The 14,261-nt window shown below is 39.1% G+C and overlaps 1 protein-coding gene across 1 annotated transcript; it reads right to left on the reverse strand.

The window, feature by feature from the left end:
• Positions 1 to 214: 214 nt before the first annotated feature.
• Positions 215 to 5,365, reverse strand: blvrb (biliverdin reductase B). Its single transcript, XM_046074911.1, has 5 exons — positions 5,142 to 5,365; positions 3,805 to 3,966; positions 2,412 to 2,501; positions 1,922 to 2,053; positions 215 to 1,375 (listed from the first exon to the last, which is right to left on the reverse strand). Exons 1-5 carry the CDS (start codon positions 5,224 to 5,226, stop codon positions 1,221 to 1,223), a joined length of 624 nt encoding a protein of 207 aa, XP_045930867.1. The 5' UTR covers positions 5,227 to 5,365; the 3' UTR covers positions 215 to 1,220.
• Positions 5,366 to 14,261: the final 8,896 nt, after the last annotated feature.

The following is a 14,261-nucleotide window of genomic DNA, read 5'->3' on the forward strand; positions in this document are numbered from 1 at the left end:
ACCGGTTGACCTTTTTTATAGGATAGACTCACATGAGGTGAAGAGACAGAGACACGAGACGAGTGGTTTCGCACGTATTTTCATACCAAAAGTCATACCAAATATCCCCAAAGAAATACCAAATGATAAGAGTGGTCCAACAGCATGTTCTGTAAGAGTACAAGCTGTCATCCACATGTAGATTCACATCTAGGTACAGAAATAACTCAAGACATTCACAATATTCCTTTATTAGCTGTGAAAATCCACTGGAATGTAAATGACAGGGGTGAGAGTCTACTGAACAAAATGTAAGAAGCCTATAAATTTGTATTACACCGTACATGCTTTATAAATCTGCATTATTCATAGACACATTGTAATCTTGCCTGTTTCACTTTACTTTAATTTAGCCATTAATATAATTAATAAAGCTTTTTCATATATGTCCTTTTCTTGATTTCTAAAATCAGTTAACTTTCATCAAGTGCTTAATTTAGTTAAAGGGAAGAATTATGATGTGTATAATAAAACTGTCTGTTAAAGAAGATATTTTCCCTGCTTTGCAGTTATCATTTATAGAGGCTGATATAGACTGATATTAATACTTACGTCTGAGATATCAGTAGTACACTATCCACCTATGATTTACTCTGTTACTAATTTTCTCTTCTTTTGTAAAGTGTAATGTAAATGTAAGTATAGAATAGTATTATAAAATTTATTATTGTTGTTGTTTTGTCACTCCAGCAACAAGTAGCCTGCAGCTCTGCTCATTCACATGACATTTACTCTTTCAGCACAACATGAAATACAATAAAGTATTTTATAAAAAAAGGAGCCCTTTTGTAAATCAGAGCAACAACATCACATGCCGAAAAATTCACTATGTAGATGTGAAAAGTCAGAACTAAACAACTAAAGCAGTAGTACAGGTTTGGCACTTGTTTTAAAATGTATCCTGGTGGTAGCTGATGATCAAATTCAAATTAGTATAAAATATAACAAGCAGAAGCTGCTCAGTCATGATCATAAAAGGTGAAAACAATAAAGCATTAGTGATTTATCACAACACAGTAGTAGTTTGAATCTACACAGACATTATATCTTTATTTATCTTCAAGCACAAAAAATATTCTCTCTTTAGTTTATTTTGGTGGATATAAAGAATTGTGATCAGTGACAGGAAGAGATTTAAACCCTTCACTGTCCAGAGGGCATCAGTGGGGCGGAGATCAGGATTATTTATACTCTCCCCACACACCGACAGTCTTGCCATCCCACTCTGAGGTGGACAGACATTTGACGAAGAAATGTCCCAGGTCGTGTTTAGAGATGGCTCTACCCTTTAGCATGTTCTCTGCCGTCATGTAACGCTCTGTCAGGGGAAGGTCGTCTGGAGGGCGGGAAAGGGAAACAGCATTTATATAAAATACAGGAACACACATTAAAGCTCTCTCTGTCTGCAGTTAATAGAGTCAGAGATGTGATAGAGAGACAAATCTCACCGTGAGTCAAATGAAGCAGGTAAAAATAAAATTTTATGCTTGATTAATATTAAGTATTAAAATGTTCAAAAATACCGTCAAGACAAAAATGTTCAAATCAGTGGCCAAATTTTGTTTTGAACAAAGGAGTTGAATCTACAGTGTCTCAACTGATGTGGCTGAGATTTTCTAAGAGTGTTTAAGACATATTTTGGTGATAAAGACTGACTACACTGTTGGAGCAAATTCACGCAAAGTGATGTCTAGAGTCTTACACAGTCTAAAATGTTTTTTTATTATTATAAAAACCTCACAAAACTTATAACAATTGCAAGTTTTATGACCCATTCTCCCCATTTATCTGCAGCACTTTTATGCCAGCAATAATCTTTGAAGGTTTTTTTCCCCCCCACTTTTGTTTGGAATAAAGCTCTTAGTTTTTACTTCCTACTGACCAGCAATGTGGGGCGGCATGACGGCCACGTAGTCCAGCCCCGATGTTTTCAGCACTGTGTACATCCTGTCATGGTCCTCTGTCACAGGAACCAAACGGGGCGGGACTTTGGAGCGATCCCACAGCAGGAAGGCTGGGAGGAACAAGGATAGAGAGAAGAAAATGGAGAGAAGAAAATGGGATATGTATGCAGTAATTGATAGGATGAATGGAGAGGAGGAGGAGAGAAGGATGCAATTAAAACACTGAACAAACGCATGTGAAGAGAAAATAAGTGGAGACAAAAGAGAAGCTTAGATAAATCTATATATCTTAAAGTAAAATATGTACATTTCTCTTTAATTGTTTAATGCACTTCTCATCTGAAGCCAACAGACTTAAACAAGACTGAAAAAATATTTTTCAAAGTACTTTTTATAAGACTCATAAACTATAAACTTTGACCACTTCATCCACTCTGTTATATAATTTCCTTTAACAGTGAGTTGTACCTGACATGCAGCCGACCACTTTGCGGATCCCACGGGCTTTCATGGATTCAACAATGTTCTTGGTGCCTTCAGACATCATGGTGGTCGGGCCTGATGACACAGATCAGATCACAGACTCATGCTGAGGTGGAAAGTAACTAAATATTTAAAAACTGTAAGTGATAAACTGGGTATAGTTCTGAGACACTTGCACTTTACTCAAGTACAGTATTTCCACTTTGCTCCACTTTATTCCAGAAAGCTCCTCTAGTACAGAGTAAACTACATACATGAAAACATGAGGGTTAAACCTTAAAATGTGTTCATGTTTAATAAATAGAGCATTTAAGTCTTCTGTGACCGAAGGGGGATTTTGAATGAAGAACTTGAATGAAGTATTTTTATATTATTGTGTTGCTGCTTTTGATGAATAAAGTCCTGATATTTTGACCTTTTTGTGAATCCTGTCTTGTATCCATGTTGTCTGCATGCTGCTTTGTGTTTAAGCTGATCTACAATTAGACATTTATTGAATCATGGAATTGTTGGCCTGGAGAAATCCATGCACATTTTCCTTATTATTTTGTCATTTTGAAAATCCTGTCCAACTTTTTATATATAGTGCCTTTGAGATTACATTACACTGATATGATGATGTCACATAGGGTTAAATGTTGTAAAAGTCTTACGGCGACCTCTAGTGAATGTTTTACATATTACGGCATTAACAACTGCAATCCTCTGTAAGGTAAACATGGTCAGTAAAGGAAAGGAAACGTGAACTTTCACTACAAAGAAAATTCCTACAGTGACCAGTTGTGTTAACATGTGAGAGGAACACAAAGCAGCAAAAGCAAGAGAAATGCTGCAACTTTAGATCAGCAAATTCAAAACCACATAGAAAAATCCAAAGTGTGTATGAACATCAAAGAATCAGAGAATGCCAAAGGCACTGCAAAGGGGACTTTGCAAATTGATTTTAAAAAATGTTGGAAGCTACACACTGACTGCAATGCCACTTCTGGGATAGATATTTAAATTCAGCAAAAAAAGAAACACCCCTTTTTCAGGTCACTGTATTTTCAAGATAATTCTGTAAAAATCCAAATTAGTTTACATATCTTTATTGTAAAGGGTGTAACAATGTTTGTTAACACATTTTTCCATTTCTGTTACATATCTGTGAAACTTTGTTCAGTTTATGTCTTAGCTGTTGGACCTTTTTATGTTTTACAAATATTAAAACATGTTAAGTTCGCTGAAAATAAAAGCACCTGTAAGTGAGAGGATGTTTCTTATTTTGCTGAGTATATTTATAAATGTGAGTTTTTCTTAAACAAAATTTGCATTTAATTTTTTGCCTTATCATTTTTTTGTTCATTTATGTATCTTTCTTTAAACTGTGGCGCCTTACTGAGGTCGTTCCTGGTGCCCAGGATGACAATAACAGCGTCCTGGCCTTCCAGGCTCTTCTTCACATCCTCTTTATTAAGTACGTCTCCCACTTCCACTCTGGACGCCTTGTGGTCGGCAGGCAGCTTGGAAGGATCCCGCACCAGCACCGTCACATTGTATCCTGGGAAATAAAACAGGTCAGCGGGGATGCAGCAGCAACAGGTACTCACACCATCATCACCATGATATTCCTAAACATCAAATAATTGTCCTAAAGGTTGTGTTCTGTAATGGCAGCCTAATAACATTTCAAGTAACATATATGTTAACACTGTGCAGGGGCAGAATCACTTTTATCTAGGGACTACAATAAAAGGAGCTGTACTGAAACTGTCATTTTTACCTAATTAGTTATGGTGCAGTGACCTGTGTTATAAACACAGCAAGGTTTATATTAAAATTCAACAGGAAGACATGATTTCAACTTCTTCAGACTGGACAGAATAAAAGAGCTTCCAGCTATAACTTCACCAACTACATGAACGTGATCCCACCCTTCCTGCACAGGCGAGATAGTTAACAGCTTCTACTATCAGCTCTCACTGTGACTCAGCAGAATAGTGAGGAGCAACGTCAAACATGACTCAGGTTTTTTGCCCCATGGTGAGGAGGGAGAAGGATATGAAAATGCTGCTGAATCAAATGAATCATGTGTCTACAGTTCAAGTTTTTGAAAATCATGACAGCAGGTATAAATTACAAATACATCAATCAGTGCTACATGAGATTAAGAGAAAAGTTTTTTAATTAATCAGATTAGCCTACATAATCTTTAAACATGCAAATTAAATTAGGTCACAATTCAGTATATTTTTTTACCAAATACCTTGCTGTTGCTGTACGGTAATATGATGGTGTTAAGAAAGACCACAGGTGTTTTCCAAAGACATTTGCCACAAGGAAACAAGGACAAATGTGGACAACTTGACATTATGAAGCCTAAACTTTGTTTTTATTTTATTGTGAATCATTTATGTTACCACCAATCATCTGATAAAGCTAAATTATTATTAACCAGTAGCGCATATACCCATAAACTCACGTAGCCTATATCCCGCTTTTGGACGCCTAAAAGAGCGCAGATAACTGAGCTGACCTCGGCCATATATCAGGACTAACACACTATAACGTTAAACTGACTAAAAACCTATTTTCTCTGTGCTGAAAACTTAAGTTGAATACAAATGCAATATTGTACTGTCGGATCCCACGAAGGGCTCCTGTGTTTCCCAGGCACACAGTTTGCACAGTAAAAGGCCGAAATATGATCGGTTGTACTGTTTTGTCACTCCTCACCTGCAGCCACCGCTAGCCGGAGGGTCGCCAGCCCGGTCATTCCCGTGGCTCCAAATATCGCGACGTTTCTGACGGAATCCGACATTATTTGTAACAAACAAGATCCACGACACAGCAACAACTTGGTGGTCAAACTGTGTCCGATGCAGATGGTACTTTCACTTAAAAATCACATCTGACATGTGTAGAAACGCCTCTTCTAGCTATCAGGGTAAGAGGCGCTTCCGCAGCTCAGACTCCTCCTTCCACACGGAGGGTTAAAGGAGCCCTGCTGCTCTCACTTTCCTGTTAAAGCTACGGTGAAGTGAGACTCATCAGTCCAGCAGGCTACACTTTGTTGACTTCTACCAGCCTTGAAATTCCGTTAAAGTATCCTAAAGGCTGTGAGTCAAACCAGATCTTAGTGAAAAGTTGGCAGTTTGTTTTAATCAAAATATGATATTCAAGTCCTCACTTTCTTACATTAAAAGTATGTGGCCTCTAAATAAGGCGAGAGTCCAAGCAGCTACAATCATACATAGACCTACATTAATACTCATGCATAGTTTGCTTTTTATATACAGTCTAGGATAGTTAGTTACTGCAATGAAACTCTGCTAAGCCAGGACTGAAATGATCCAGGTCTGCATACAATATGACAGCTAAATGTTCAAATATATGGGATGGTTTAGGATCAGAACTATGGCAGAGGGCACTTGGGTGTTTTGAATGTGGAGAAAAAGTGAAACCAATTCTTTGATATACACAAGTTGTGTTTGTAATGTGGTGTCTTAATTTTTAAAACATGTTTCAAAAACCATCTACTCAGGGCTTCCAAAACAGACTCGCTTTGACAGTAGCCTAACATTAAAAACATTGCCTTTGTACTCTTGAGTTTCTGGAACTTTATTATTTCCTCAAAAAAGGAGTTTTATCTCATTAAATCCCACAGTGTTTCTAATGCAAAAAATTGGATTTATAAAACTTCTCAGCTCACAATAGCTGATTCATATTCGAATTTGTTGATTTTAGAACAGAAAACAAAATTATTCAAAACCTAGATAAAATAACTAGAAGGAAAATGTTAAATATGTTATTTTGTGTATGAATATGATATGATATGAACATGTTTTTCCACCGATCATTAAGATCTTGAATAGTAGATAAAAATGGGTTCATGATTGAAAATAGTATAATAATCATTTAGTCACCAATATACAAATAAATGTAATGATATAATTATGATACATTTAATTACATTACTTCAGCTCATTACCAGCACTATTAATATGTCCTCTGCCAGTTGCCTAAAAGATGCATACACTTTAATCAGATACTAAATTTCCAAAGAAACTTAAATAATTCAAAGGTTAGATGCATGTAGAGATGTAAAGATATGTACCAATTCAAAACAAAGATTTGAACTGGATAATTGTAGGGGAGGCTAAGTGTTGAATGAGGTTAACATGTATTGATGCACTTACCTGCAAATTATTTAGATTTTCATCTTCATTTTTCTCTCATCTTTGAAATTTCCATCCAAAAAAAGTAGTGAGAAAAACTGACAGACCAAATGCACCAGAAGCAATTGACAGTGCCAGGAATTCTAGGGTGCCCAATCAAATTAGCCACCTTGTTTGAGCCCAATGCAAGACACTGAACCACAAATCTCTTCTAATCTGAGGCTACCTGGGAAAAAAGTAAGTTGCCCCGTAGTGTCAAATGTCTGCCAGCAGCGAATTTGCTACGTTTTACAAGCTCCCTTAGCTTTTTGAGTTGAATAAATAAATTAAATTTACTCACAGAATGTCAAGAAAGGAAATATTCTTATACCTACTTCCATTATCAAACTGAAAAATACAGCCGTATATCTTCTGAATTCAAGCTTTTCTCTTTTGCCGAACTAATTTCCTTGTTAAGTCATTGTAAAACACACTTAATTCAAATTCAACAGAAACAAAATAAAACTCACTCAACCTATAGATCTGAAAATATTCTGGCTCTACGCACCCTCTCACTCCTACCCAGCTCTGTCCTGTGTGTGTGTGTGTGTGTGTGTGTGTGTGTGTGTGTGTGTGTGTGTGTGTGTGTGTGTGTGTGTGTGTGATATTTTAACTTTTAAAGGCTCCTAAATTTCTGTGCACAAGGCACACACAATATGTGTTAGTTTTATTTGAACTGATAATATTTTGTGTTTATATTATATTTTATAATGATAGTGATTGTATTTGTAATTATTTTATTTCAGTTTTTTCATGTTGTTTGCTGGTCAAAAGAACATTTTTTGTGAAAAGGAAGAAATAATTACTAGTCAAACATCAGTTGGAGCTTGGCTTATCTGTATCAGAAGAAAAGCTTGGGAGCAGTTATTCTTAAAGTTGAAGCTGAATTGCATCTGTATTATAGGGTGAATGTACATTCTACAGTTATTCTGGTGGTAATTGGACTTATATTAAAATTTGACCACATTTAAGTTAACAAAATGTTGGGAAAACCTAAGTTAGTCCGCCCACTTCTTCTTCGTGGATCTGAAGCTTATAAAACGGCTTAAACCATCATATAATGTAAAGGACTGAGATATTAGTTAATTCGTTGGTTACTTTAGTTAGTTATTTACTTTAACAACTATCAATTTGGGTAAAAATTACTACAACCACTGTAACAGAACACAGTAGCCTACTTTTTTTGTGGATCCTATTTCCAACAATAGGATTAGACATTTTTTAATTATTATTATTTTTTTGCTTTTAAACCGCGTCTGCTTCTGTAAAATGTCAGTAAAACACGGCCCCTTGTGGCTTAAATGTAACCTCTCTCTCTCTCTCTCCCTCTCTCTCCGTCCCTCTCTCTCCCTCTCTCCCTCTCTCTCTCTCTCTCTCTCTCTCCCTCTCCCTCCCTCTCTCTCTCCCTCTCTCTCTCTCTCCCTCTCTCTCTCTCCCTCTCCCTCTCTCTCTCCCTCTCTCTCTCTCTCTCCCTCTCTCTCTCTCTCTCCCTCAGCCTACCTCTCTCTCAGCTCGCCGCACTAATGCTGATATTTCTCTCCAGCATCACCAGCGGAGAAGAAGAGGAGGAGGAGGAGGAGGAGGAAGGAGAGGTTGTGTCAGGTGGAAACGGGGACCTCTATGGATATCATCATCACCCTCCACCGGCTCGCATCCTCAGCACCGACAGCATCTCCCGGCCGGCGGTCACCGCTGCAGGCACACAGCGCCCGTTTTATGCGCCAAGGCGTTGTGTTTCCACGGTAGAGACTGGGCTGCTTTTGTAATTACCCTGACAAACCGTTTCCTTCTGTAATAAGGACTAATCGAGGGAAGACCCTGCTGGAATAAAAGCGGAGCGTCAGTCTCCTCCATTGATAAACCGCTCTCCTCATCGATCCAGCCCAACGACGTCTTGGTATAAGAGGAGGACAAAACCAATCCAAAAAACTGACAGTGAAGCTGAAGGTAAGGCAGATAGAAGGGCGACAGGATGGTTCCTTTCTCTATGGGATGTCGTTTTATTTTGTCATTCCCTGCATGAGAGCGTGGAGCCGAGGTGCACGGTGCTTTTTCCTTTTTTTGAAGGGACGCCGGCCTGCATTTGGGTGCAGGGTACCGCAGTGATCCGGCGGGAGGACGCGCTGTTTCATGTCTTTTTTCAACCACATGTGTTACATGATGCATACCTGGAAAGGTGTTTATGATGCCTGCCAGAGCTGTTTGTCTAATTTGAAAGGATAGATGTGGGTTAAGAAGCAGAATAGCGGCCTAGTGTATGGGCTGTATGGTAGGTTGTTGCATGTTATGAGTTTGGTCTTCTTTATAACCGATAACTTTAAATCACAGATGTTTACGTTAGGTTTTGCGGCCTTTTGGCAAACTGTGCCCCAATTCTAGTAGCGACATAACTTCCCAAGCGACAAATCTCTACATATTCCTGCGGGAAGTAAGTGTGTCTCTGGTCTCACTATGTGACCTCACATTACTTTGGCAGATCTGCCCCTTGAGGTATCAGTTATTCCGAAATCCTGAGGGGATTTTGCTGTTCGGTAGAGGGTTGATTTCATTCAGATTGTTAGTGAGACAAGGTCAACAGCAGCATAGCTTGCTTTAGCAACACAAGAAGCAGATGCACTGTAGCGTGTCAATTCTTAATGTGGTGTGTTTGATCACAGCTGCAGTGAAAAGTGACTACTACTTCAGTTTTGCATTGAGACAATCATTGGCTGTTTATGGTCACTATTTGTGGTAAATATCTGGAGCTACTGTAGGGAGCTCATACAGAGGTGTGCATGCAGTTGTGGGTTAATTAGTTTTGGTTTGTTGGTGCAAGGTGTGTGTGGGTGTTGGAGGGGGTGAACAAGAAAGAAAAGAGGAAGACAGGCAAATGTTACATGCTGTGAGCAAAGGCTGTAATCATTTTTTTTTATTTAATTCAGTTATGTCATAATCAATAATAGCAAGCAGCCATTAACAGCTAAAAATACTGTCATAAGTTTAGTGACATTTATTGAGCATGTTTGATTCCCTCACCCTGATATTTCTCTGGGGGTTAATTGAACTTTATGGACGTTAAGTTCTGTCCTACACCTACAGGGGGTTGTAGTGTGTCTGTGGTGCTCAGCAGTTTACCAAATAGTGAATTTATCAAACAAATATTTGTAAAATACAGAAATAAATCTCTGTTTATTCAACATTTGGTTCACATTGACCCCTTGGCCTTGAAATAGTTTTTTAAAAAACCCTCATATTACTATACATACATACCGTAATAATATGCATGTGTGTGTGTGTGTGTGTGTAAAAATCCAATGGTTATTGATTATTGGTATATCTTACATTACAAGATGTTACCCAGCTCTGTTACAGGAGAGAGTTGACACCTTTCTTGTTGTCGTCCCTGTCTTGTGAGAGACAGCATCTCTGGGACAACGAAGCTCTCTGCTGCTCTGTTGTTTATCAGACCACAAGATGACTGTTTCGATTAAGACTTGTGGTCTTGCCAACTCAGAACTGGGCGTCGGCTGGTGCTCTTGCTTGCAGAAGTTGTTTCACTCTGCTAAGGTGAAGTGAGTGGAAGTGACTCAGTGCAGTGTGTAAAGTGCGTACTGCGTGACGTCACAGAGAAGGATCCAGTGTGTGTGTGTGTGTGTGTGTGTGTGTGTGTGTGTGTGAGAGAGAGAGAAAGAGAGAGAGAGAGAGAGAGAGAGAGAGAGAGAGCATCTATCCCTGTCAGAACAATCTAGGTTTTAGATATGGGTCTGAATAATGGTTCAATTTAAGGTTATCTTGGGTTCTTATAGTGGAGCTCAAACATCAGGCATTCAATGTATATTTTAATCTTAATCTAATGGCTACATTGGCATGCAGTGTGTACATTTTCGGCTGCTTTGTGTTTGACAGATCAGCAAGAAGTGGCACAGGAGGAACAAACTTCACCACAGCTCTGATAAAAGACAGCAACAGAGAAAACAGAGTTAGAAAAATATTAAGAACAGGAACATAGAAGTAAAACTCTAAACAACTGTGTTATAGTGTATAAGCATGCCTTTGGGCGGCTTCACTGTAAATTCCCTGCAGGGCTGCAACGAAAACGCCAACATAATCAAACACATTGTGTTTGACAAATATTTGGAAAATTTCAGACATTAGTTTTCAGTTTGATGGCATGAGCTCCCATTTTTGTCAAAAATACTAGAATGTGTTGTCGCGTCCCAAATCCAGGTAAACCTCATCTCCAACAACCTTTTCGAAACATTTCAATCTGGTTTCCACTAACACTAACACAGAAACAGCCCTCCTCAAATGACCTCCTTCTCCTCTCCTCAGACTCTGGTCACCTCAGCATTCTCATCCTCCTTGACCACACTGCAGCTTTTGACACCATAACCACACCATTTTTCTCTCCTGCCTCAAATCCTCCCTCAACATTACTCGTACTGTCCTCTCCTTCAGTTCATCAGCATCAACAACTGCAGCTCCTCCACCGCTCCTCTGTCACAAGGCGTCGCCCAGGGTTCGGTGCTTGGGTCTCTCCTGTTCATCCTCTACATGACCCTATTGGTAACATCATATGCCGTCGTGGTCTCCACTTCATCGACACTGTAACTCCTTACACTCTGACCAACAGCCTCACTGAAATTAAATCATGGATGCAAGGCAACTTCCTCAAACTAAAGACTTGATCATCATCGATCATCATTAAATACTACAGTACCATAATGAATTGTTGATGCAGTTTTTTAGCTTTCACACGACACTGCTCAACAGTTCACTGGAATCCATTCTTCTTAATTTTGTCACTTAATATACCTCGGTGTTCTTATGCCTTCTCTAGAAATGCAAAAACAATCTCTTCAGCCTAAATATCCAGGAGGCAGCACATTTTTTCCAGGTTTGTCCCCTGCTAGTAGACATTTTGGTAGCAAACGTGCTACTAGTTCACCAGTCACCAAAACAGATTTAACCAATAAAATTACATATACAATAGTATGCTTCCTGTTATTGGTTCGAATGTTGTTCACACTCAAATGAGCCACTTCCCTTAAGTTCACTTGACAGCTGTCCGAGACCAGAGAGTGTTTGTTTAGTCTGCACCAGAGTTCGAGTCCAGACTAAAAAAGGCTAGTGTGAACCCACCGTGAGTCATTTTAGACAGCAACCTCTCCTTTGAACGCCGCATTAATCAAAACACCAAAACTGCCCTTTTTCAACCTAAAAAACATTGCTTTTCTCCATTCATCACTCTCCTTTCTGCTGCTTGATTTATGTCTTTATCACATCCAGAATTAAGTACAGCGTCAGCATTTTTTATACGGCACATCATCCAAAGTTGTAAATTAACTCCAGTATATCCAGAACTCTGCTGCTCGCCTGATCAGTCATGGACCACATCACCCCTGTCCTCTGGAACCTCCACTGGCTCCCTGTCCCACAATGGATCCAATTCAAAGTCCTTCTCCTCACTCACAAAGCCCTCCATAACCAGCACCACCACCACACCCCTTCCCACAGCCTCTGCTCCTCTAATGCCAACCTCCTGTCTCCACCACTCAAGACCAAGCACCAGACCTGGGGCAACAGAGCTTTGTTCATAGCTGCAACCCTCCCTCTGAAACTCATCCGAGACTGTACCGATCTGTCCATGTTCAAATGACTAATCAAACATGTTTTTAGTGTGTTGATTTCAAAATGCTCTAATGAAGGTAGTGACACCCACCCTTAATGAGTACTATTCTCTTTAAAACCTCAGAAAACAGCAGTTTGGTAAAAGATTTCCAGTGAAAAACCATCTGTTTCGTATTTAAAGTGGTTATATTATGCTCATTTATAGGATCATAATTTTATGTAAGGGTTGTACCAGAACAGGTTTACATGGTTTAATTTTTTTAAAAACACCATATTTATGTCATACTGCACATTGCTTCGCTTTTCACGCTGTGTGTTGACCACTCTGTTTTAGCTACAAAGTGAAGCATCTCACTTCTATTCGATCTTTGTTTGGAGTTGCGCATGCGCAGTACCTAGTTAAGGACTACTGGCCAATCAGAAGGAGAGTAGGGCGGGTCTTGACAAGCTGGTAACAAGCTTTGATTCAGCTGTAGATGTTTTGGATCCAGCTTTGCTGTCTCTACATCACAGTAACAACTTTACGCCCATTGACTGCCTAACGTTTGATAAGTAGGGTGAGGGGAGGCAGCGGGCGCACATCTTGTCACTGTGTGTGCAGCGGCTCAGTGTGCTTCTTCACTGTTTTTGAGGGCGCGCCACACTATGCAAGTATTTTGACGCACGTTACAAAGTGACACGGATAGTTTACGGAAGTAAATGCTGGACTACAGTGGAGCTGTTTTCAGGCAGTTCAGGAGCAGTGTTTTTTGTGGGAGGTGGTAACTCCCTTCAGGTTGGACTTTGGGCTTTTTCACTTTGCAAACCTAATACATGCACAAAAAAGATATATAACACATTAAAAGAAAGAAAAGGCCAAAAAGCATAACATGACCTCTTTAAGATATCACCTACAACACCATGTTTTGCAGCTGATGCTGCACAGTATTCACATGTTGTGCCCTGCTGTTTAATGTTTAACATCAGTCAACATATGCCATGTATTTACAGACATTGATTTTAGTGACATTGGTGGATAAATTTACCATAATAGTTCATACTTATATATGGTAAGAATACACCTTGAAATGGGGGAGGGGAAGAAATCTTTTACTATTTTTGACATAATAATTATTTAAATAATTATTTAACAAGAAAGTACAAGCTGTGAACATGTACAACATGTTCATTCCTTGTATCAGGGAACCTCAATTAGATGACTTTCCTCAGTCTCTTCAAAGTGAATTTAATTGATACCTGATCATTAGATCAATCAATAGAAATTCAAGAAGCCAAGCATGCTCTTTACAATAAGCAGATGACGTGTCAGGTAGAAAGCAGAGGTCATCATAAATGTCCCACAGACGTTTTGATCTGCATGTGACGATATTGATGAGGACTGCTGTGTAGTTTAAAAGGGGAAAGTACACTAAGGGTCTGGTCCCCATTAAGCTTTAGAGAAACAGAGACACAGAGCTGCTGCCATTGACTGATTAACACTGGCAGCTGTCTCTCTCTTTCCCTTTCTCTCTCGCTCTCTTTATCTTTCGGGTGATATGCCCTCCTGTCTCTCTTGCTCCTTCGATTTCTTTCTTTTTCCCTAATTCTCTCTCTTTCACTTTTCTTCTTCCATGTGAGCCTTTCTGTTTCTCTATAACATCTCTCTTCCATAACGTCACCCTGTGTATTTCTCACTCCCTATAGCCTCTTATCTCACCAATCCAATCCAAAAGAGATGGCCAGTCAGACGTCCGTAATATACATAAGGTGATTCTTGTATTGGTGCTGCAATATAATCCGTTCAAACAAAGGACACTGTCACTTAAATCATTATCATGTAGAATTCATCATAGAGTGGGAGGTACACGGGATCTGATGTAGAAATGCGTGAGTGTGTGAGGTAGAAGTGAGGTATTAGTATGTTTTCAACCATGTTTAGGTGAACTGGAGCTGGCTCCCAGTTGGAGGTTAGAAATGTATAGATTGATTTAATATATGCACCATTTAATTGCCCCTGTTCTTATTATTAGAGAAGCTTTACAGTTTTCAG

Source organism: Micropterus dolomieu, linkage group LG17, assembly GCF_021292245.1.
Source record: "Micropterus dolomieu isolate WLL.071019.BEF.003 ecotype Adirondacks linkage group LG17, ASM2129224v1, whole genome shotgun sequence".
In the NCBI taxonomy this organism is placed as follows: Eukaryota; Metazoa; Chordata; class Actinopteri; order Centrarchiformes; family Centrarchidae; genus Micropterus; species Micropterus dolomieu.